This window comes from Neodiprion fabricii, chromosome 6 (assembly GCF_021155785.1).
Source record: "Neodiprion fabricii isolate iyNeoFabr1 chromosome 6, iyNeoFabr1.1, whole genome shotgun sequence".
NCBI lineage: Eukaryota > Metazoa > Arthropoda > Insecta > Hymenoptera > Diprionidae > Neodiprion > Neodiprion fabricii.
Genome location: NC_060244.1, coordinates 2,316,537 through 2,341,070, shown reverse-complemented (window position 1 = coordinate 2,341,070; position 24,534 = coordinate 2,316,537). Strand labels below are relative to the sequence as shown.

General features: G+C 46.8%; 2 protein-coding genes across 2 annotated transcripts; both read left to right on the top strand.

Moving 5' to 3' along the window:
- Nucleotides 1–699: 699 nt before the first annotated feature.
- LOC124185227 (hornerin-like) lies at nt 700–3,767 on the top strand. The gene is made up of 4 exons (XM_046575771.1): nt 700–825; nt 889–2,349; nt 2,616–2,849; nt 2,991–3,767. The coding sequence occupies exons 1-4, from the start codon at nt 775–777 to the stop codon at nt 3,393–3,395; spliced, it is 2,151 nt and encodes a 716-aa protein (XP_046431727.1). The 5' UTR covers nt 700–774; the 3' UTR covers nt 3,396–3,767.
- A 3,265-nt stretch (nt 3,768–7,032) lies between these two features.
- Nucleotides 7,033–24,483, top strand: LOC124184800. Its single transcript, XM_046574902.1, has 9 exons — nt 7,033–7,195; nt 16,926–17,237; nt 17,295–17,651; nt 18,683–19,153; nt 20,223–20,533; nt 20,855–20,981; nt 21,087–21,324; nt 21,437–21,590; nt 23,628–24,483. Exons 2-9 carry the CDS (start codon nt 16,971–16,973, stop codon nt 23,998–24,000), a joined length of 2,298 nt encoding a protein of 765 aa, XP_046430858.1. The 5' UTR covers nt 7,033–7,195; nt 16,926–16,970; the 3' UTR covers nt 24,001–24,483.
- The last annotated feature ends 51 nt before the right edge of the window (nt 24,484–24,534 follow it).

The following is a 24,534-nucleotide window of genomic DNA, read 5'->3' as shown; positions in this document are numbered from 1 at the left end:
GAAAGACGCGAATACGATATTGTAAAAGTCGATGCTGCATGGTCTGGTAGAAGCAATTCGAATAAACGAAACCTCTGGATTGGTAAGCCTTTGTAAACGAACAACCGTGAGGAGATGAGAAAGTATAAATTTGTCACCTCGGGGTATAATCCTCAACCGAAACCAGAGTCACGCTCCAGAAGTCGAGGATCTTGGGTAATCGAAGTGGGCTGGACAGAATGATTAGGATAAATGTCCAAATGTCCAAGGCAAAGACTTGGGGGTGACAAATTTGGATCGAAAACTAGTAACGGAAGCGTTTTTACCAAGGTTTTTCTCCCACCTTGCATCAGTAACGTTGAATTGAACGGCATTTTGCGAAGGTAGCAATTGATGAGGCAGACTACTCGCCACACGAAAACGCGTAAAACCTGCACGTCTAACCGCGGACACTGACCATAATCAATCATACCTTCTGCAATAATCTTGAGAGCGAGAGTGAGAGCGACCGACCGCCTTCTTGTGCAACCGACGACAATTGTATTTGTCCACAGGACGACCGGCACGAGCTGTTTTAAGAGAAAGGAGGAAGCAGCGAAGGGGAGGAGAAGGAGTAGGAGGACAACAAGCCGCGGGGGGGAGGGCCGGCGATAGTTAATCGGTGGAAAATCGTCTTATCATTCCCTCAGTTTGGATAGGACCAACAGTCAGACGCTGGAGTATAACTGGGTGTGCGATACAGCGCGAGAGGTCAGTCTACGCTGTCACTCACAAGGACCCAAACCCATAACGAAGATGCGGACGCTGCCGCATCGGTCTGCGCTCCTGGGCATCTTGGCCATCACGGTAAGCGACTTCGGCTCAACTTGCGAGGCCGGCAGAGCCCGATCACTAAATCCCTATTTCCAGGTCTTGACAGGATGCGTTGGCTCTTCGGGAGCCCAAAGCCATTGCCTTGATCCAGCGTACGCGCAGTCCAGAAGGCGATCGACGACGCGGACCGTTAAGACTCCCAGTACCACGAATCAACCGGCAGTCACTACATCGGTTGCCTTCGAGCCGCAGCGGATGTACAGCACAAGAATACAACGGAGGATCGCATCTCCTACCGTAACGCCGGTTCGCCAATTTAAAACTACGCGAACTCACGCCACCGTTCGGCCGGATGTCACTACGACAATTGCCTACGAGCCACAACGAATGCCGAGCATGAGAATCCAGCGGAGGCTCCCGTCTCCCACTGAATCGCCTACCCGTCAATTAATGACTACGTTGAATCCCGATGTCGTTGAAAGTGCGTCGAAACCGATAGCCAGGAGGATGCGGAAGTCCAAGAAACAGAACAACGCCGCCATGATCGACGAGGCATCGTCCTTGGTCTCGGTCGCTACCGCTCCTCGAATCAACGATCTCGTGCATCCGGCACCGTCCACCTTATCCAGACGGTATTCAACCGAGGATGCGACGCCGGGACAACGCCGTCGAGTCGCTCCGAGGGAGCAACCGAGCCCCTTCAACATGAATCAGTATCTCGGATTACCCAGATCCAGCCCGACGCTCCGCGATTCGATGATCCGAACGACAACCGCACTACCGCAGCTAGAGAACCTTGTTACCGAGCTTAATCCTCATACCTTGGCAGGGTACACCTTGGCCGCAAATTCCTACGGGCACACTTCGATACCACTTCTGCACAACGCTGCTTCCAATGACGCGATACAGGCAACCGCTACGCCGTTCGTACCCAGAGGTACAGTTCGGCATCGTGACGAGATCTCTCAGACCACGGAAAGTTTCACCAAGCTACAAATTGATCTTGATAATCAAGGGGAGAGTGAAACCAACAAGGGACGATTAGAGAACGAAAGTAGCGATTCTACTGCTACCGACACTGTCAATGAGACTCCGATGGAGGACACCAGCGATTCGGCCAATGTTGAGCATCTAGGATATAGCTATGCAGGCGCTGACGACAGTGAAGAAGAAATGCAAGCTGAAAATTATAAGGTTCATGAAAATACCCACAAAGGGGGCGGCGGAGGACATGGTGGACATGGCGGAGGCAAAGGAGGCGGAGGACATGGTGGAGGTGGACATGGCGGAGGACACGATGGTCATGGCGGAGGTAAAGGCGGCGGAGGACATGGTGGACATGGCGGAGGCAAAGGTGGCGGAGGACATGGTGGAGGTGGACATGGCGGAGGACACGATGGTCATGGCGGAGGTAAAGGCGGCGGAGGACATGGTGGAGGTGGTGGAGGAGGACATGGCGGTGGTGGAGGAGGTGAAGGTGATCATAAATTCGAAAAGGGGGGTGGCGAAGAGCACAAAGACCATCATCACGAATCCCACGGTCAATCGGGAGAAAAGGTAATTGTAAAAATATCAATAATACAGTAAAAGTCTGTGACGTTTTATCATTTTCTTTATAAACAAAGTCAGTATTGCGAATTTCCTGTAACGGCAGAGAGCGCATACTGTACAAACTTAAAGTCGATCGATGAAATAGAGGTGAATCAATTCAGGTTCCACTCGAACAAAGTAATATTACTGATGGGCGTTCGGTACTAAAGTCTGAACTTTGACAGTGACCGAGAAGCCACAAAACTAACCGCGCCTTTGTTTATTCGCGACAGAACTACAAAGGGCACCATGAGTACGACAAGGGGGAGAAAGGTTACCACGACAAAGAAAAGCACAGCGGTCATTATGCCGAGAAAAAGGGTGACGAAAAGAAGCACCACGCGGAGAGTGGATACCACGGGGAGCATCACCACGGCGAAAAGGGAGTCAAAGAAGCGAACTTTGGCGAGAAGGGCGAGCATCAAAAGGGACACAGTACGAAAGGGGAGCATTCTATCCACAAGAAGGTAGGTCGTGCTTTCGCGAACGATTCAGAAGAGTTTATAACAATCTAGGAACACGTTTCGGCGTCTCTGGAAAAATGATGAAGTTGTAAATTTTTACGAACCTAACGCGATCCACTACTGATGAACACTTCCGTATTGCAGGACGAGTACGAGAAAAAAACGGAATTCTTCGACGAGTTCCACGAGGATGGAGGTAACGAGAAGCACGGTGAATTCCATCACGAGCACGACTTGAAAAAGGGAGGCCACGAAAAGTCTTCCCATCTCGACGCCGGTGAGCACGAAGTGAAACACGGCAAAGAGCACAAACACGACAAGGGCCATCATTACCACGAGGACAAGGGACACAAACAGGCCGACGGGCACGAGGCCCACCACAAGCACGACGACAAGTTAGGCAAGAAAGAGTCCCACGAGGAAGCGAAAAAATGGGCTTTCAGAAAGGGTGACGACGGGGCCGGAGGCGGCGGTGGAAAAAAGGAGGGAGACGGTGGCAAGAAGGAGGGAGGCGGTGGAAAGAAGGAGGGTGGCGGTGGTCACCACTGAGGATCACCGTGATCCGAAAAATTATTAATCCCATAATCGAATTCAGTAAGAAGCCTGAAGTGATCAGGAGAGATTGACTACGAAGAGGCATCGAATCGTCGGACTGAACGGATTGGTTCGAGTGTTGAAAGCTGCTTCGGCACCGTTTCTTTCTATCATCTTGTCGCCGATTTTCCTACGTGTGAACACCAAGTCGAAGCTCGAGGATTTAAATGTCGGCTGAACGAAAATCGGCGACGGTGTCGACGGTCCTCACGTAACGCGTACATAACACGTATACAGTATCACGCATGTATCATACACACACTGACTGCACCACCCCAATGTTATTATGACGTCTAATATATGGCTAGTTGAATTGTTAATCGTTGATCGCCTATCGGTGTTGTCAGAGTCCACATACCCATCTCCCCAGTCGCGAACCGCGTGCTTCCAGCAAGGAGGTGGCTTACACGACCTGTTATTAGCACCTCGTTGCCGGCGTGATTATCTCCGGAGAATGGCGAGCGATTTATGAAGCATTTTTAATCGAGTCCCGGACTCTGGTCCCCCCGGATTACCGGGCTTATCCGTCCCTCGGTTCGTCGGTGACACCTGTGTAGCCGACGCCACGTATCGCCAGGGTATCGAACGCGTGATTTACACCCAGTGGATGATAATAGCGCGAGTATCCTCCGATATGCCCCCGGACGATGGTTCGTGGAACTCATCTCGCTGATCTCCGTGGGATCCTGCAGTCCGGTCACCCGATCGGCACGTACTCCGGATCCTCCTGCGGGAGTCGGAAAAAAGCCCAGCAAACAAGCCCCCGAAGTGGAAGGTACCTAATCTGTAGCAACCATGAGCCGAGGTGGGTTCTGCCTTTTTCTCCCCCTTTCCTTGGCGAGTGGAGGAGTTGCCGGAGAGCTCTCGCACTCGTTGTGATTGACCGTAAAGTGTCCCTTCTTTCCCCCTTTCCCAGGATTCCTGGAGGCGGAGGAGCGTGCGAGCGACTGCGGATAACGTGTAAGCCGTTAGTGCATACATGGTTGAATTTGATCGACCATGAACGAGGCGAATGTCCCGGCGTAACGACGAGGCAGTTCCGATCTTATATTGTTCCTCCTTCTACCAGGTTTCGCGGGCACGTACGAAACCAGCTCATTCCGGGTCGAGGCTACCTGGACACCCGATAATGTCCTCAGCCGGCTCCTTTACGGCTCGTTTACGATCCGAATTCGCAAATCGTTCGCCGCACGCAGTCCGGGGCTGACGAGGCGTGGATAAGGGGCACCACATGCTCTCCGAGTAGGTAGTAGAAAATTTTCACTTACGTCCGAGGAAAGAATCGCTGCATCGAGTTGCAGGAAGATTGGCAGTCATCGTCAAAATCAGTTTTCGGTGACGATACAAAAATTCGATTCCGTACCATTTACCACTCAGGACAAAGCACTTCCGCTCTCCGAATGCCTCGATTTATGCAATCTTGCACGCGTGGGACGGTTCGTCTCAAAGGATTGTTGGATGGAAAGATCAAGCGATCCGTACAGCGCTCTGTATAATACATCTAGGTAACCGAGGGGCTTATTAGCGGTTTAAATGGAATTCAGTCAATTCTACCGGGTGCGTAACTCGAGCTGAGATCCTAAGAGTCGTAGTCCAGAGTGGTCCTTGTAGTCACCCAGCCAACGCAACAGGCTAATTGCAAGCACCAGCTACAGGATAATTCGCATATCGTCCGACCAACTCGGACTAAAATTCGTTCCCTCTGATGTACCAGCTGCGCGGTGCGTAGCGACATGCGTTAGTATTCTCGACACGAAGACACGCGTCTTTTCGACCTCCGTTCCTTCAGCAATGATAAAGTGACGTTACGTAAGCCGAGACATCGCGACGGCATGAAAAGCTAGAGAATACGACCACCGGGTAACACAACTTTCGACCCATCCGATACCCCGCAAAGGTGGTTTTGTGTTCACGTACACTGCTGAAGGTTGCGTAAGCTTGGCGTTAATTTTCCTCAACTTTCACTTCCGGTTTCGAATGAAACGTTGATTTTCCGAAAAGCGTTAAGGATACGGACGCTTCGATCGTGGAGGAAGAAAATTATATCATAATCACCGTTTCCTCAGCTAACTACCTAGTCACAACTCCGAGTGGTTATTAAGACGCGACAGATTGAATCACAGTTTTTTTTTCTTCTCCTTCCTTTTTCAAGTCTCTTGGATAAGGGCCAGGTGGCGCAAAAGGATTTTCGCCAAATCTAACGGATACAGAAGCAAAAATTGTATTAAATTTTCACTTTTCAGCGAGACCAACACGTGTTTATACGTATATTGAAAATATTTCGCCCAAAAATATAACCTCGAAGGTGTTCGCAATAATTGGGACGTCAAAATGAGGTAACGAATGTAATTTTCAATTCGTCACCGTACATTTCAATATTACATCTGTGTTTGATCTCCGAGGCCTGGCATATTACGGATGTTGACGTTAATTAAAATACAATTCGCTCCACTGGTTTATTAAGGCTGCCTTCAGGCGATTACAAGCAGTTTTCGACAGTAATCGAGAGTGACGTAAATTTCGTATTGCTATTTCGTAATACCGGCACTTATTCCGCTCATCAGAACGTACAATTTGAGGTTTTGATAACAACCCGCATTATTCACCGTTCGCCTCGATTTAGTTGACGCAAATTTCGAACAATCTTCACTATACAGACAACAACGATTCCTCTGTCTTTAAAATTTGTAGAAACTTTCAAGTACTAATCGTCTAGCTATAACTACGCACGACTTGCGTATCGACTCGAATCTGAAAATAAATTGCATTGGCGTTTCGTTATATTCCGTGGCCATAAAGCGAAGTCGACACCCTGCGAGCTTTTAGAGTTGAAAACAACATTTTTTTTTTTTAATTACAACGGACATTTTCATCGAGAGATCCATTCTCGGAGGACTCGTCGCGTATGCGTGTAACGTTTTGGTATTGTTTTTTTTTTTTTTTTCAAAATTTCCCCACCTCCCATTCGTATAATGGGACGCCGCCGCATAGGTACCCTAATACGGTGAAGTGCCCATTCATTTTTACGGCGTCATGACGAGTAGAGAGGGTTGTTAAAAAATTGGTTTTACGGGTTAAAACCCTAAAGTTCGGATGTCGAGGTATAAAAATAAAACTAAAACGACTCTCCCTGTGCATCCCGCAGCTTCGTACGCTTCTGCGTCACAAGACGCGAATTTAATTAACGCGTCCCGTATCGGAGCGTAACATTCACAGCGTGCGGCGTGCGGCGTCGTTCCGTAAAAGACGAAACAGAATTCGAGAAGTTCGCGGGCTTACGATCGGGATGTCAAAGGGAACGATTCGATGATCGGATATTAAACCATCGAGCACAAAACACCGAGCCGCGTCGTTCCCGATTAATTAGCCTTTCATTATCGGCGCAGGCTTGTCGCATTTCTCGACTTCCCGAGACGCAGTTACAAACCGACCGCATCCCCGAGAAGTTTTGCAATTGGCCCGCGGAGACGAGAAGCTCTCGGTGTGTATATCGTCATGCGTCGCGACGGCGGCGTCGACGGCTACGGCGGCGAGCGCGGGGTTCAACTTCGTTATATAGGAGGGCGCCGCGACGCCCTCGCCGTCACTCTCACGCCGACTGCAACGTGCGTGCCGGTTTTTTTTGTGCTTGTGAATCGGGAAGTAAGTAAGAAGGCAGGCGAGTAGCTTTTGTCAAAGCGTCGATCACTGCGGAGGAACGAAGAGATCTGGAAGCCACTGAGATCCGGGAAGAGTGAAGAGTGAGCGCGAGGCGGGTGAGTCTCTCCTTCGGGAAATAACCGCAGGAAATTTCGTCTCATTCGTTATTATAAAATCTCGCGCTTTTTGAGGGATCGAAATAGAAACGCCTTCGCGGCGAAGAAACGATTTCCCTCCCCGACGCAGAGCTTTCACGATTGATACAAGGCTCTCATTTTATTCGCCCTCCACCTACAGCCAATGATCTAGAATTTCACTTGAGACAATAGGCAGATCGAATCGTCCGCTTCTATATCATGTAACACAATATATATATATATATATATATATATGTATACATATATGTCACACCCGCCTGCAGCATGAAAGATAATATCGGGATGAGGTGTATAAAAGTGGCGGGGAAAATCTCGCTGTGTATCCGCAACTCCTCCTCGTGTTTGAGGAGAGAACGGATCAAGACGAGGAAAGATTGAGGATTTACGGGGTATAATCTGGGTATTCATTCCAGCCGCGTAGCCGCTCTGTAACCCTGCTTATTTCGTTATTAGCCGCACGTTATTATCGAGGCTTAGGATCACCGGGCGTGGAACGATACCGATGTCAGCCGAAAACTCCCGGCCTTTCCTTAGTCGAGCCTCTTTGACAAGCCGCCTCCTCATCCTTCGAGGCAAAGCGCTCGCGTGCCTGACTTTTTTACTGCCTTTGTACACGCGGATTATGGCTTAGGGGTTGTAGCTTGTTCCGCTTGTAAGGGTATAATAAACTATTCGCAACGAATATGCCGTAACCCGAAACGCGACTCCGGAATTTCCTAAATTACAAATACTTATCTATAAGAATTTTTACAATTATTTCACGTTTTTCGTTTGGAAATCGTAAGACAGGTATAGAAAAAAACTTTCACGGGTGAGATTTTTAGGAAGAAAATTTTGAAAAATGTGTGTCATTCCATCACAAATAATACCTTTGTACGATAATAAGTAGGCGGTTGTATTTTACATGACAGAGAATCGTACCTACGTAGAAAATTGATATTCGTGGCCTGAGCTAGGCGTCTGTTTTCGATTCTATCCCTGCATACCTTGTCCCTTCCCATTCGTCCGAGTCGTTCGTAGGCGGAAAAGAAACGCGTTCTTCTTTCTTTATCTTTGAATTTCACGACTCGAACCACAGGAATGGGCTCGATCTTTTATTTCCAAGACTCGGAAAAAAGAAGGGAATCTAAGGAAAACCGCGCTAACTTGTTCTTCCTGCTTACAAGTGCAAGATTCCCATCAACGGTATGCTGAGCAAGTATTTTCACCCCTCGTTAATTCAACCCTTCGGAATATCGCGAAACAGCGAAGCGTCACAGCGACTGACATCTCGACTAGCAGACGATGCGAAATTCCGTCCTCTTAGGTTGTAGCAAATTTCTGACGGAGAGTGTGTGTGGAAATTTGAAAAGGGGATAGGAATCGGTACGGCGCGTACGCGCGACGCGCCGAGCTTTTCTCTGCGCGTGGAAAATTAAATTTACGAAAATTCATTTTGCCAAACATATAACAAACAAACCAGAGACTCGTGTCTCGTTTGCGACGAATATCGGGGATTCCACCGACTGTGGGGTTCTGAAAAATGGCACCATCCGTCAACCGGATCAGCCGTTAGTGTGACAGGGAAATTGGTCGCCTAAAATTGCGATTACGTAACAGCTAATTATTAGAGACCTGGCGAATAATTTAACGTTTTTCCTCAATATTCTTCAACGGTTTGAATCATTCAAGTTAAACATGTACTCTGTATATCTTCAAATTAAGGGTCCTCCAAAATTGTTGTAAAATAAAATTGCGTGAATAAAGAGAGGAAGAGGAAAGGTGAATATTTCTCCGGGAATTTCGGCAATATCGCGAGACATGGCGTGCAGGGAGTTTCCGCGGTTGCGTTAATACCTCGAAATTCGTGTTCCTCGGAGAAAATTTTCAGCTGGCAATTCTACCGTTGCCGAAGGATCAGCGTCAGCGACGGACTCTCATCCGTCATCTTGGCGTCGGCTGAGTGACGTTCGTTCGGCAGAGTGGAACGAGTGACGTCCTCCTCGTCGCGACGACGCCTCGCGATTTTCATCCAGCATCGGCAAGTTTTCGGGACTATTAGAGCCGGGATGACGTCGCGGCTCGATCTCTCGGCTTATTCAATTTCGGGACTAATTCGTAAGCCCCGAGTGCGGGGGGTTTGTCACGAAGTTTACCGGTGATCAAGAGCAGCTGTTGTCCGCTCTCCGATCACTGATCACGGAAGATCGACGCTTTGTCACGGCTAAATGGGCGGCTATGCATCCCCGTGGAAAACCAACTCTACGCGGGAAATGCGGACTCGAGAGGAAACGCGGAGTATAACGATAATAAACAGGAGAAAATACGCCGCGTAGATCCTCTCCATCGGCTTGTTCGTAATTTTTATTTTATTACACTGTATATGGGCGGACACCTTACACGTATACGTATACCTTATACGTATCTTCCTGTAACCCCGTTTTATTTCATTGCTCTCTTCCATCGGGGCCCACCACCCGTTATTGTTTCTTGCTTACTTTCTTTCATTTTTTTTTTTTTTTTTTTTTTTTTTCTTCACTTCCCTCGATGCACACTTGGCACGGCTTCTTCGATAGTAAAAACACACGCAGGGTATTCCTTTGCACGAAGTCTCGACGCTCTTTCTCTCTCTTTCTCTCTGGAGTAACGAGATTGTTGAAGCTATTTTTCTTTTTTTTTTGTTTTGGTCTATTTTTCTGTACACCAGTTAATTCGCGAAGTCTTCGGAGAACTTACCAAGACATTCGGAATACAGGTTCGCTACTATCGATACGAAATCTTCCGCCTCCCTGAATATCGATATTCTCATTAAACGACAGCGGGTATAAAATTACATAAGCCCCGGCGAAACTTGCGGGTAACCAATTTATTGAGAAAAAGTCAACAGTCCTGCCTGATATTTTTCTGACAAGAGAACCAATCACCGGGAAAATCAACAAAACATACCCCAGAAGATTGCCCGAGATATCCGGCCCGTGTGAAACACTCGACGAGGCGAAATCTTGAATAGCCTCATCTTATTCCCCCCGGATTCATTCGCGGTGACTTCAAAACCGAATCCACCCTCTCACGATGCTCAGTTCCTACCGCGAATAATATTTCAGCAGAGCTTTTCCGCCGGCCGAGCCACAGCGATTCAGCTACGCGAATCAACGACAAATAAAATGATTTTCGCTTCAATTCGCTCAATCAAAGTGCCTCGTCGCTCGATTCGTCATATATCGTTCGAAAGGGTCGCGCATCGCTGTTTGAACGCTTCGTGCAATTAATCATTCGTAACCGGCACTGACGTTTTCATATCCACCGCACTCGTGTATAATTTTTCCTTATTTGCTGTAACGATTCCACGTTTCCACGTTTCCCATTTTCATTCTTGCGTTATGCGTTACGGGTGTGCATTCGTAGGTACGTGCCTTGTGTTATATCGCAGGATATACGCGAGTGCAGTCAACTTAATTGGTTTTTCTTCGTACAGATCCAAACAGCTCCGTTGCAACGAGTCGGGGGCCACAAGAGAGTACCGACAAACAAGAAAATATATTTAAAAAGGGATCCAAAACGAATAGCAATAAAAAATATTAAAAAGAAAAAAAAAAAAAAAAACAATTTTTTTTCCCCGCAGCGTATACGTCCTCAGGGGAGGTCTACCTCCGTTCACGTAACCTCGGAAGAGCTCTCTATTATATTCTGCTTTGCACGCGTCTTTTTACTCTGTTACCCTTTCGTTTCTCTCCTTCCTTCTCCGTCTACTTTTTCATCTCACGATATTTTTCCCAACGTTTGAAAGCCCCGTTGCACACTCAGCAGCCACGCGAGCAACGTTTTCAAAAAGTCACTTCGCTAATTAATTCCTCCTAAACTATCAGTCTCTCTTACAGTCACGTAGGTTTTTCATGTAAAGTCCAAGCGCGTATATCACCCAAGAAATGGTTTCCCCCAATAATCCACACAATCATTTCCCGCCCAGCGTGCATCGCCCATTATGTCATGATAGCAATCAAACGAGGAATTAGAAAAATGACCTAACCGTTCGGTCCGTTCGTTACTCGCCGCCGGATTTCGCGGGTCGTGCAATAACGCCGTTGGAAACGACGACCAAAGTAATAACAGTAACGACAACAAGAACAGCGGTGGGTGTCCTACTCGGTAATGACAGAGACGATAAACCGAGCGAACCTCGGTTGCATGGCTATACGTACACCCATCCGCGCATAGCTAGATCAGACGTACAGACGTGGCGTAATAAAGGCGTTTCGCGTTTCGCGTTTCTTCCGCGAGTTCCAGCCGGAACGACCGGATCAGCGGGTACGTAAAGGTGTGAAAATTCTCGAGGAGAGTCGGGAAGGAATCTCTCTCTCTCTCTCTCTCTCTCTCTCTCTGTCTCGCGTCGTTAAATTATCCCGCAGCGTTCGCCCGCTTATACACACCTCCGGGACATTATAATAAGTAAGGCAGATTCCTCCGGCTTGGAAAAGTTATATAAGCGCAGCTTCGTTGAGGATGCAAGCTCCGAGAACTCACCCCAATATCCGGTTAACCTCCACCCCCGTCGCCTCGGCCTCGTGAAATTTCAAGTGCCGGTTGAATCCCCGGCGCAGTTTCGTCCGCGGCATAATTCTCGGCTCGGCCGGTTGTATCTCTCTCATCCATTCAATCGCGACGACAATTTTCAAGCTCCAACGAAAGCGTCGATCAATGAACCGGCAATAACGTTGATTCCGTTTGTTATTGAAAGGTGGTTTTGTAACGGCGGGCCCTTTGAAATCACGAAACACTCGCTCGTTGCGTGCGGAAGGCAGATACCTACGCGATTTCGGATAAACAAGGCAGTAGAACCAATCTTCTTGATTAAACCTCCACCGATGGGTGTGAAGGTGCGGAAGGAAATCGCGGAGAACGAGGTGAAAACAGATATAATAAACCTCGAGCTGTTTACGCTCTATACGTGTACATGCGGTGAACGTACATTCTCGACGAATATCGTCAAGATTCGTGTTGTTAGATAAGTACAGGCTACTTACCGTAGATACATTTTTCTTAATTTACATAGTACGGTGACGAATGCGGCCTCACCTTGTAACTTCACAGCGTGGATACAGCGGCGGGTTAATTGGGAAGAAAATTACGATATGTATGGGATATAATAGTTGGAACGACTCTGTAGCTATTTGAAACTGAACTGAAACTCGTACGAATGTTATTCGACAGGTACGGTATTGTTCTTCGAAAATTGTTTCTCAACCCCTCTAGCAAACGTAAACATACAGCTCCGACCCTCGGTTTGTCCATAAATATTATTGCGCGTTTCGTGTAAGAAGAATCTTTTTCAGGGAAAAAATTCCCTCGTGTACTTTTCGAGCACCTAGTTTATTATCGTTATTATTATACTTATTCAACGCCTCGAGTCAATAATCATAAATTCTTCGTCGATCGGACGTTTTTATTCTTCGCTTATACCCAAGTTTCTGATCATGCAAATGTGAGATAAAAAAAGAAACTTGAAAAAATAAAAAATGCAATATAAATTAATCCTTAAATTTCCTGCCTCAATCTCGCGAAGTTTGACGCCCAAGGGACCGGCTGGATCTTTCCAGGGATTTTTCCAGGGCCCGAAAGCGAAATCCTTATCTCGGTATCTGCGGAGACGGCGAAGCTTCGCCCCCACCGACTAGGGTGAGGTTCAAGTCGCATAATCCGGGGTCCGTCTGGCATCCGAGGTTAATTACCGGGGGTGGAGGGGGTGGTGAGAAGGATGCTGGGCGTAATCTCGCCTCGGCAGGACACCGCCGGCGATTGCGAATAAGAATTGCGAATCGCAAGCGGGGCTCGCTAATCTCGCGAAGCGGCTTCGCGACGCAACGCGCGAATTAAACGCCGCCGCCTGCCAGCCACGAGGCGTCGGGACGCCAAGCGTTGCGGCACCTGTTGCCGACCGTCGTCGAGATTTCCCATTCCGCATTTCGCGCGGCCCGGGGAAATTCGCCACCCTCTCTTTCCACCCCTCTCTCTCTCTCTCTCTCTCTCTCGCTCTCTCTCTCTCTCTAGCCTTCCGGTTTTTCGCCCCCGCTAAATTACTCCCGCACGCGGAGATTCCGACCGGACGAAGACGATCCCCCCCTCCTTTCAAACCGGCGGCTCATTTCTCGTTAATTTTTCTCAAGCGAAATCATCGTTTTAATTTTCCACCAACCTTTTTCCGACGCTGACCCATTCCGCTCCGGGAATGTAAATTGCGTCCGAATCCCTGGGCAACCTTGCGCCAGAACTTTCCGCCCCCGCGATTTCTAGCTGTGGAAATAGCGTCGCGACAGAGGAATATCACACTCGGTGAATATATCGGACCGTATGCAGGCCGCTGTAGATTATTTATAATTTATTGAAAAACGAGACTATTATAAATTCAAAGTGAAATCTGGACTGCGACGATAAAATTGTATAATCTCGAGCTGGGCTGTATAAAGGAAAAAAAAATTTACTGCCTATATAGCTCGAATGATTATTCCTGAACGCCTATCGTTTTAGAGAGACAATTTTTCATTACCTTCATGGGAAAAAAAAAGAACGAAAAAGAATCTTGGTTGCACCTGGAGTATAAGCGATGAGAAAATGATTATGAGATCGTATTTTTTTCCCCCGGCGATTACGTCGCTTCAAACTTTTGCACCGGTGTAAATGAAATATAATAGAGTAGATCTTCGAGATAAGTATATAATAATTAGTTTACAGTGTCGTATATACGTTGGTTTTATACAATATATACAGGCTACAGGGGGTGTTTTTTCATCGAAAATATCAGATCGGCTCCTTTATATTGTATCGTATTAAAACTGAGGAGCGGCTGGCTCATTGTGCGAAAACATTAATTAAAAATAAAAAGTTTCCAACGATATTGGGCATTTAATACTCACAACGAAAGTCGATTAGGAATTAGATAGAAAATTGATCCGGGAACATGTTATTTTTTCGCTATATCGACTAAAAATTTTCTCTCCAACTTCGCAACGCGTCACCAAAGATGGTACAACCATAAAAACGGCATTGCGCGTGGGATAACCATTCTCACCGCGAATCCTCTTCAGCTCGACGTATTATTAGGTACAAGAAAAGAGAAGAATCCGCTAGACCTTTATCCAAAAACTGTTGTTCGTACGGACGCAATTTCACGATACATCGAGGGAAAGATTTTACCAAAATGTCATCCAAGATGCCGTCTGTAGACCGCAGGGTTGAGCCGAGGACAAATATTCTAGGTATATTTGAGCATATCGTGTGCGTGTATTATACACATCAGCCCACCCGAGAATATGCCGAAATGGCATCTCCGCGGATTTGCGATCCTTCGTCGGAATCTTCTCCGTAAATACAGATCGTGGCGTGTATCATATATCTATAATCCGTCCAATTCCCGGGATCACTCTTCTTTCATCAATTTTCTCAATTCCGTTTTCACGTACCGGGTACAGTGATTAAGCCTTAGCGGGAATTACATTACACAGCATCCATCCGTGATGCACGAAGCCATTAATCATCCCTCGCTTATCCCCTGCAACCGGCCGGCGGACGTCTTATCTCCAGGCTTTGCTTATTAGACTCTGCCCATTCACCGATGTCTTCCTCCTACACGTGTTCCTCGCACACACGCCTTGACCCTCCGTGGCTCCAATTTACGCGGGTAAAAGGGAAAAATAGGAAAATTAAGGTCCGTATTACCTCGTCCCTATGCGCCCCGCGGACATATCGCGTCCATAGATCCACTCTTATCAATGGCCAAGATTGATCGTTCGGGGAATTTTCGACGACTTATAAGGTCGCTGCTGCAGACTGAAGTGGGCGATGCATATAGAGGTTTTTTTTCTTTCATCCATTCAGCTCACCGATCCCGTTCTGTCTTCGTACCCTTCATATTTTTCATCCCCCGTTCCCGCGGCTCGTTTTCCTTTTTCGTTCGTTCAAATATTCGAACCGTGTATAGGTATCTAAAGTTTCGACGTACTAATCGAATAATCGTTATGCTAAACGGGGAAAGTAGTTAAGGATTAAAGCACGTACGAACGTAATTGATTAGATCAGCATGAATCCACGCTACGCGTCGCGGGTATTATACCTATAGGTACCGTAATATATGGGTACCTGTGATATAATATAATATCCGATAACCCAAATGCGCGACAATAATCTGCATTATGCCCGCACGATATTCTTATACCTTGGGTCAAATACCAACCACGTATATTCGGGTTCAAGTGATACGGTGTAATAAATTTCTTCAAAATTACATTTTTTTACTGTCCTAATATATACCGAGGACGAGGATCGAATTTCCAATAACGACACACTTGCACACGGAGCTATGTGTGTAATATACATAAAACGCGGAGTCCTCTCGTTCTCTCATCTGGGAAAATTAAGTGCTACAGGGTCGTAACGTCTGGATGCTCCGACATGCGACGTACCGCCCTCGTTTCGTTTTTCTACTTTCTGATTTTTACACGCCAAGTTTACTTCGGCAACGAGCGGCGAATCGCATTGGCAACAATTAGTATAAAATAGGGAAATTGAAACAATATATTTAGGGGTAACCGCGGTGTTATTTTATTCACCCCGAACGAGGCTGTTGGAATATTTGCAGAGGGTAAGAGCAAAGAGGTTCAAAAACCACTCGAGCGAAAAGTCGTTAAGAAACCACTGCTGCGCGGACGGTGGGCGTCGAGGCTAGATAATTAAATTACTACAGGGGGATTCAATTAACGGGACACCAAATGGGAATGGGTAAACGGCAACGGACTGAAACTCGCTCGCACCTGCCGTCGTAGACCCTGCGTTAAAAACCTCGGAAACATGGCGGAATATTAAGGGTCGCCGGTCGATTTTACGCCTCGAACGTATATAATATACATATTTTTTCTCTCTTCATTCTCGATAAATTCGCTAATGAATTTCGATACATCTTTGCGAATCAATTCTTAGCATAATTATATGAATCCGTAGAAGTATTTTCTCCGTCGAAAACATAGATGTGCGTTGAGATGTTTCGAAAAAAAATAATTTACAATTTTCCACCGTTGCGCAACCCCGGAAAAATTTTTATTCGGTTAATAGAAATATTCTGTGGAAAGGTGAGCGTTCCACGTTATGTGGAAGATGGCGCGGCGCTCGTTTCATTTTTCCCATTTTTTTGACTTTGCGAAGAAACAAGTTGTAGCACTTCAATTATCATTTCTTTCCTCACATTTATATTCGACCCAAAGATCACGATCCGTATAATAACACAAAAATATGTCATCCCGGGGATCTTATTCTCCTGAATTAAAATTTCACGTATTGAATTAATAACGTAAAAATGGTCGGAAACACTTTTCAAACATCAACTTGGAGACTTAAATTAAAGACATATTAAAAGTGTGGGTCTTCTTTGCGACGTAAATCATAAGCAATAAAAAAAATTTCATTCACGATACTTCGTAAATTTAAAAAAATTTTATAAAAGTGAAGAATCAACTGAGCGCGATCTTTCATGTAACGTAGAACGCTAATCTTTTGACAGAACCTTTCTTTTAACCTGAGATAATTTTTTTTCGGGATGTCACCGTGAAAAATGGCAAATAATTTTATTCTGAACACCCTGGTGTGTATTATATGTATATACATATATATATACAAAAACATTTTATAATCGAACAAATTGTAATACGCCAAATTGGTGTTTCAGGTGAAAAATTCAGGGGCAAATAACGATAATCAAACAAGTGAAAAAATGAGGAGCGTCGCGTTGGCGCTGGCGTGTTCCTGCGTCTTGGCCGTTGTGGGTCCGTCCTGGACGATGGAGGAGGCGGCGTCCTCGATGCCGCTTCAACCTTCGTCGGGCAGCATGGCCCTCGACTCGGATTTGGACTCGGAGGGTCTGCAGAGCGGGCCGGAAAAGCGGGTCTACAGTTACGTGTCCGAGTACAAGAGGCTCCCGATCTACAACTTTGGTCTGGGGAAGCGGTGGTCGACGAGCGGCGTCGTCCCCGAGGATAAGGTGAGCGGTTTATTCCTCCTCTGTCGCAACAACTCCCCCTGTAATCGGTAATTCCAGAGAGCACGTCTCTACTCGTTCGGGCTGGGAAAGCGGGCGAGACCTTACAGCTTCGGTCTTGGAAAACGCGGAGAGAGTTACGGAAACCAGGTCAGGATGGAGGACGACTACGAGGAGGAGTTGCGGGAGCCGCTCGACGAGTTCCTCCAGGACAAACGGAGCCGTCTGTACAGCTTCGGTCTTGGAAAAAGAACCGCGGGGGCGGAGGAGCGGGGCGATTTTGGACAGCGGTTCAATTTCGGATTGGGAAAACGACCCAGCGAGGCGGAATTCGGTCGACGGTACAAATTCGGTCTCGGTAAACGGCGGTTCGGCGGGGATGAAGAGGCGGATCAGCGGCAGATCGCCCTCGCCTCTTAGGCCCCGCGATTCTTCGCCTCTTTATCCCCCCCTTGCCCCCTCCGTCTGCACCGCAGTCCCAGAAATCCTCTCTCAAGATCAAATTTTTTTTTACCCCGTGGCCCCCGCAAGTGCGTGTTTTTCTAAAATTCGGATCAAGGTGTCAGTTGGGGAAAGAAGCAGGCGATGGACGGGCGGAGATTTGTTTGTTTTGTCTGGTTCCAACGCCGAAGAAAGACAGAGAGAGAATGAGAGAGAGAGAGAGTGAGAGAAGGGAAGAGAGAATTAGACCGGCCACCACGACGAAGGTCCGTCCCGTCTATCCCACGCGTCCTTACGAACCGCGACTGATCCCTGCGTTTGCGTTGATCCGTTACGTCGTATTCTATGATGCTAATTGAATTAATCATTATCGCCTGTAATGTAATGTACCACGTACATGTTTACCTGTTATGAGTGTATATTGACAGATCGGTTTTGAAAATGCCCGCATATCGTATGTAATTATTATAACATTTGTGTGTTCCCTTCTGCCTTGGCCTGCCCTGCTTTTTGTCTCACGTATATAATATGAGCGCGGGGTCCCGTAAAAGCTCTGAGTGTATAAAAGAATTAATATTAATGAAAGGAACCGTAAACTATACTTGGAGAAATAATAGGTAATATAAATATCAACCTGCGGTGATATGGTTTTCGTTTTGCAACCGCCTGAGGTGGCAGCGAAGAATAAACAACAAGTATTTAACAAACTTAACGAGTAAGCGATCAAGAATTACTTATACCTGTGTATAACCTGTCTGTGAGTAACTAATAAAGCGGCTATCTGTAATCCTCGTGATGATTTCATCGATCGACAATACGATCATTATATACAAGAAATTCGACAATATCATCGTCGCCATCGTATCGTCAACCTTCTGCCCCGTCGTTAAGTGATTTTCGCTCGAAAGTCACTCCACTTTAACGATAGGTGCGTATTAAACCCAGCAATGAACTAGCCCGACACGCGTCATACGTATACAAACACATAGAGACGTGTATGCACGCAGCAGCTGCTGCAGAGTCACTATTTTTCCAATTTGTTATCACCGAGAGAGGCGTACATCGTCTCCCATGGGATCAGACGCGACGACGCCCGTCGTCCGAGGCGAAAAGCGAGGCGGCCGTCAGTCGGTTCGAGAACCAGGATGAACAACGCGGCCGCGACGTATAACGAAAGGTCTAAAATCCGGAAGTGGAGGTTCCCCGGGGGATTATCGTACCTTCCGGTTCTCCTTCTGGTCGTTATTCTCCCTCCGCGATCCTCGGGCATGGAGATAACTTGGAGGCCGGATCTCGACTGGACCACCAAGAGCAACTGGGTAAACGATTTCGTGCCCGAGAATGGAAGCCGCGTCGTTTTCCCCGTCGAGATGCGACTGTCCGTCGGACTTCCGGCCCGAAACGTCGTCCTCGACGTCGCCGGGCTTCAACTGCCACGGGACGGAGGCGTCGCCCTTCCAAAAGCAGGACGACTCACGGTGAGCAATGGTTAGAAATTCGGTCGCGTTCTTCGAATGGGACCCGCCTGCGAAAGCTCGTTCTTTAACGTTCAACTCGACGACGAGCTTTCGGGTTTCGCGGTCGATTTGCGCGGCGGGCGACGAGCCTCGACACAAATGAGAGTAGAAACCCGGGACGGCGTAATTAGATTCCTAGCGAAAGCTCAAGCGGTGTTCATGCGGGGTGATTTGGAAGCTCCCCGTGGTCCTCGGCCACTTCGGTGAAGACAAACACTCGTTCTGACCCTGCGGAGAATTTGGTGGGACGTTTATGAGGCTGCGCTCTCGAGAAGGATGTTTCAATTTTGTCTCTACTCAAGTTTTCCCTGCAGCTTTGTTTTTTCTAGTCTTTCATTTTACTTTTTCCTCAATCCTCCTCTTCCAATATCCCGTCTAATGCTATATGCAGCGATCGAACGTCGGGGCAACGTCTCCCGGACCCGTCGCAGCGAGGGACGTCGAGTATATTACCTGGACATCCAGGTATTTCCTGTAGGCACCGTCACTTGCTGCTCGGCACCGTCGTATTTACCAGCAATCGAAGCCCAACAGGCTCCGGTTCCCGTTGATTAATCACCGGGAATAACACTGAGAGCACAGATATCTTGTCGCGATTGCATGCTGCAATCTCGTGCAGCTTTACGATTCCCGCTTTCGGTGCTTCGTTCTTTGCGTGCAGTTTCTATCTTGTTCATTTGTTAAAACGCGTAATATAACAACCAGGGGGGGGGGGGGGGGGGGTGGGGGGTAAAATTATTGCAAATTTTACGTCTGACGTAACCGAAACTCCAGACTGCTGACTAATTTTGAGAGTAGGTATAAAGTTGTTTGATTTTTGTACGAAAAATATTTCTCATCTTTGCGATCGCGAGATAGAATTTCAGACTCAACCCTGCTGGATCGACAATGGATCAGCAGTCCGATAAGGCTGATTTGACAAAGAATCAATTTTCTTTACGACGTAATTACCATCGTTGAAATCACGCAAATATTTTCAAAATTGCTGTGAAAACTTACCTCCGTGTCGAATTGCAACGATTTTATATAGATAAGCGAATCTAATTCCTCGGCAAAAACGGCGGAGTGGAAAACGGAAGGTCCGCTGCTCTGGGCGGATCCGAACAACTGGTCCTCGAAGAGGTCGCTGGCAGCGATTCCTCACCTCGAGCGACTTCCGTGTCAGGATGACGTCGTCGTCCTCCCAGCACCGGACCGCGTCTTCAGCGTCCGAATGCCAAACGCCGAGGGCGTCAAGGTCAAGGGTGTAAGGCTGAGCGGTGACCTGGGAACCATGCCGTCATGGGACTGGAGAGACGCTCAATTCCGGAGCGAGTTCGCCGCGGGACCGGCATCAGTCGAGTGCGTATACCTGCAATTATAAGGACGAAAAAATACAGGCGAAGAAAACTCGGAGGCCGAATTCTCGGCTCTCAGGCTTTCCTCGCAGGTGAAATTATAGACGAACCTGTTCTTGCTATCGTTTTCTTTGGCAGGATAAAATTCTTAGCGTCCGTTGATCGACGGAAGCGATTGTAGAAGGGAAATAAAGTCCGAAGCGAGTCGACGGCAGCCATATTGTTTTTATCCTAGCGTTGTTCCCATTGAAAATAATCTCTGTAATATAATTTTATTTTTTACGTTGCTCTGACCGTCGATATTTATTGGACATTGTAAATGCAGGTACAGCGGGTTGAGAAGCTGCACCAATTGTCCTTGCCAGCCGGAAAGAACCGGAAGGGAGATGCTTGAGGAAGTGTGCGAAGTCGTAAAATCAAGCTGCGAGACGATCTGCGACACCCCCATCCGGGTAAATTCCAATTTTCTTTACCTACGCTGCCCGCTTCCGTCAAATAGCCGACTTACCATTATTTACTCGCATCATCCTCGGCTCTATTCGCTTCATTTTCGACAGATCGAGGGTCACTGCTGCGACTTTTGCGGGGGCCGGGTTCAGGTGACGGACAAGACATCGTTGTATTTGTTGAAGAAGATGGCTGACCAAGGCTTGTCGGGATATGGCAGCAGTTTATCCTGGTACGTCCGTAGTACGTGGGACTCGCGTGGGGAAATTTTGATAGCTGGAAAAGACGGGAAATACTCGTTTAGCCAGATCGACGATGCGATGCTCGCCCTCGCCAACGTTCTGAAAGGTTCAAATTTTCTCACCTTTGTTATCGATTTTCCAAATATTGTCAAAATTTCCGTGTAACATGTTTACGGAAAAGTATTTTCCTCACCATGACACCCGAGTCCGATTTCCAGAGCAGGGAATCGAGATCGTCGACACCGAGACGACAGGCTTCGCCCTGACCATATCAAAAACTGCGACGGTTCTGTTGCCCATTTTCGGAACCCTCGTCGTCGTCGTCCTCGCTTTTCTCGTCATCTTCCCCTACTTCGGGTACCCGTTACTCGAGTAAGTACATGCCTGTTCACATAAAATAATACCTGTATGTTGAAGGATTTAGATAAGGTGTATGTGTGGGAGAGTTTGCCAAAGAGACACACTCCGTGGTTCAAGACAATGTTCTGTCTGCCACGAGCCAGACTTTCTTTCCTTTGAATCATTTTCCAAGGTTCCAGCATCGGTTTCAAAGAAATTCATTTTCGTTCTTTACCACGTCTTTTTTACCCCGCGGATTATATCTGATGTGATTTTTTTTTCTTCGTGACTGTGATTCAGCTCGGGGTTTAAATTACACATAAAAGAGCGCGTTACGTGTATAAACATAAGTATATTGTATATGACCAGAGTGAAAATTTAATCACACAAGAAGAAGAAAGAAATGAGTTTTAAAATAAAAAAAAGCAGCCGCGAGAGAGGAAAACCGTAAGAAGTTCACGGTTTTATTGTATACGAATATTCTAGAAAGTTAATAACCGCTCCAATCAATTACAAGTATCAAAAAGTTATAAACTCGAGACGATAAAATTAACAAACGCGCAGAAAACAGAGTCAACGTTCTCGAATGGTATAATTTTTTTCGATTCAACGACCATTCAAAAACCGTTTTCCTATAAATTCTGTCCATCCCACACAAGGACCCTTAAATCAAAATCGCAGAATTTTCGCACCCTTGCTCGTCTAGCCGTTGAGTTTCAACGAGGGTCGAAGCCGTGATCGTGAAAAAGGCCCCGGCGGGGAGAGCCGATCGTGAACGAGGTGATGTAAGGATGAAAAAAACGAAAGAAAAACAAAAAGAAAAAAGAAGAAAACTGCCTGCGAAAAGAGTCGGAAAAGTGGAAGGAAAAACGATTGGCACTCGTCCGTCCGATTGCCGCGAACTCGACTAATTAAACACTCGTACATGGAGGGTAAAACCGAGTCTGCACCTTCGTCCGCGAAGCATAAGAAGAGAGGGTAAAAAACACAGGCGCAAACATGCAAACAGGCACATCCGGCACACACAGATGGCCGGATATATACGGCAGAAACGTATCTGAGGGTGGTTATATAACGTGACGGGGAAGGTGGGTGTGGGGGTGGGAAAAAGTAACTCGGGGCCGGGGGTTGGGGGTGGCTCGGTAAGTAAATGAGAAGTCGGCGGGGGGCATCGTCGAGGGGGCGCAAATGAAATGCCTTCTTCGTTCGCTCGACGTCGACGTCGAGGACGACTCGTGCTCGGAATGGGGCAGATAAACTCGGCAGCCCTCTTCGCGTAACACCGCGTGGTGGCAGTAAATGTGGAAAATTACGCCCTCGCCGGTGGGTATATACTTGTAGGTATTACAACTTCGACTTTGGTTGAACGCCCCCTCTTACCGCAAGCATAATTCCCTCCAGCTCGTCCCTGGAACCTGGAATCTCTCTTTTATTCCGATTCTTTTTTTCCCCTCTTTTATTCCGTTTTTTCTCCGCCTTTTCTTTGCTTTTCCTCATCTTCACTTGATCAGCTTTTCCCAGCGGTTACCTTCGGGCGAAAACTGCTGGGATTTGTTTTATTTCGACGATTCTTCGACCGCGGGAGAAGTTTAATAAGATTATAATTCATCCTCAGGCGCAGATATTCGGAAAAATTATCATCGTTGTTGTACACGAATGATCGCCTTTCCTCTGTACCATGAAAGTGAGGAAAAGTTTAGAAATAAGTTTTCACAATCGAGGCAGCCGAATTCCTAGTCTATTAAAATATCGCGGATCATATTTATAATTACGAGGTTGGAGTTGAAGTTTGTACAAACGAAATTTGCTAAATCACAACAAAGCAAAACATATTTGTACTTTTAAATTCAAGCTCATATCGACATCGTTTCAAGTTTACGAAATAACGATATTTTGCAATGTTCAATTTACTCTAACGTTACTAAAACCAATAACAAAGCGTTGAGCGCAAATCGGAAAATTTAAATGTTAAAATATTTCAACTCTCCGAATCCCAACGTTGCAAACTTTCGATAAAACCATCAACAAAAAAAAAAAAAAAAATTGTTTTTAAATCAAGAACCTTTTCAGGATCGTCGAGGACAGTTGGAGCGCAATGCGTGTTCATTTTTCGGAGAACAAGGATGAGGGAATGGCATCGGGAAGCGGAACAAAGCCGAGAATGCATATTCGAGCGTTCAGGTTCGCCCGTTTTCAAAACACGCCCGATTCGAACGTGGAGTTGGCTACAGCCGCGGGAGATATCGTCGCCGAGGACGAAGACGAATACGCCGAGGAGGAGAGCGGAATCGGGAGTAGATTCGCCAACCCGCTTTACCGATCCGGAAAAAAACAAACCGCGGCTTTGCCGGATGTTCAGAGCTTCGCGGCGTTACGGAAAACCCAAGACGCGGAGGATCTTCTCCCTGCGGATGACGAAGTCGACCTCACCCTCGACCCCTAGGCTTTGAAAAGCGGTTTATACCCTTTATATTGCACAGATCAAATCCGCCCACGACCGTCAAAAGCGTCGAGCGTCGCTTTTTGCTTGACTTGTTTCTGTTTGAGAAGAAAAAGAATAAAAATTGAAACTGGTTTTAAAATAGGTACTTTCCTGCATTTCGCTGTTCTGACTTATTCTTAGTTTCCGGGCTATAAATTTCCCTAATTAGGACTGTAATTACTCTATGAAATATGGATATAACTTTCCTCTAGTTTCTATGTTTAAGAATACAAAACTTTGGCTCTGTTTTGTAATGCTGAGAATTCAGGTTTCAATTAGTTTTACAGCCTCTCTCAGGGTAACGCGACACCAACGTTATAAGATACGAGGTCTGCGGGGTTCTGTTGTGTTTAGTAAATAAATTTGAAACACAAGACGAGGTAGATGGGTATAACATTATACCAAAGTACCTAATTTGTATTTCGTACAGTAAATGTGCCTTACACAGCATATTGGGTTGCATATTGTATAATGAAAAATTTATTGTAGAGACCG

What these genes read in the sequence shown, in the direction of transcription:
- LOC124184800 (XM_046574902.1), top strand. Translation starts at nt 16,971, where the DNA reads ATGAGGAGCGTCGCGTTGGCGCTGGCGTGTTCCTGCGTCTTGGCCGTT. An exon ending in GCGGGACCGGCATCAGTCGA is followed by an intron (nt 20,534 to 20,854) that starts GTGCGTATACCT and finishes TTGTAAATGCAG; the next exon opens with GTACAGCGGGTTGAGAAGCT. An exon ending in TCTGCGACACCCCCATCCGG is followed by an intron (nt 20,982 to 21,086) that starts GTAAATTCCAAT and finishes CATTTTCGACAG; the next exon opens with ATCGAGGGTCACTGCTGCGA.
- LOC124185227 (XM_046575771.1), top strand. Translation starts at nt 775, where the DNA reads ATGCGGACGCTGCCGCATCGGTCTGCGCTCCTGGGCATCTTGGCCATC. An exon ending in TGGGCATCTTGGCCATCACG is followed by an intron (nt 826 to 888) that starts GTAAGCGACTTC and finishes CCCTATTTCCAG; the next exon opens with GTCTTGACAGGATGCGTTGG. An exon ending in ACGGTCAATCGGGAGAAAAG is followed by an intron (nt 2,350 to 2,615) that starts GTAATTGTAAAA and finishes TATTCGCGACAG; the next exon opens with AACTACAAAGGGCACCATGA.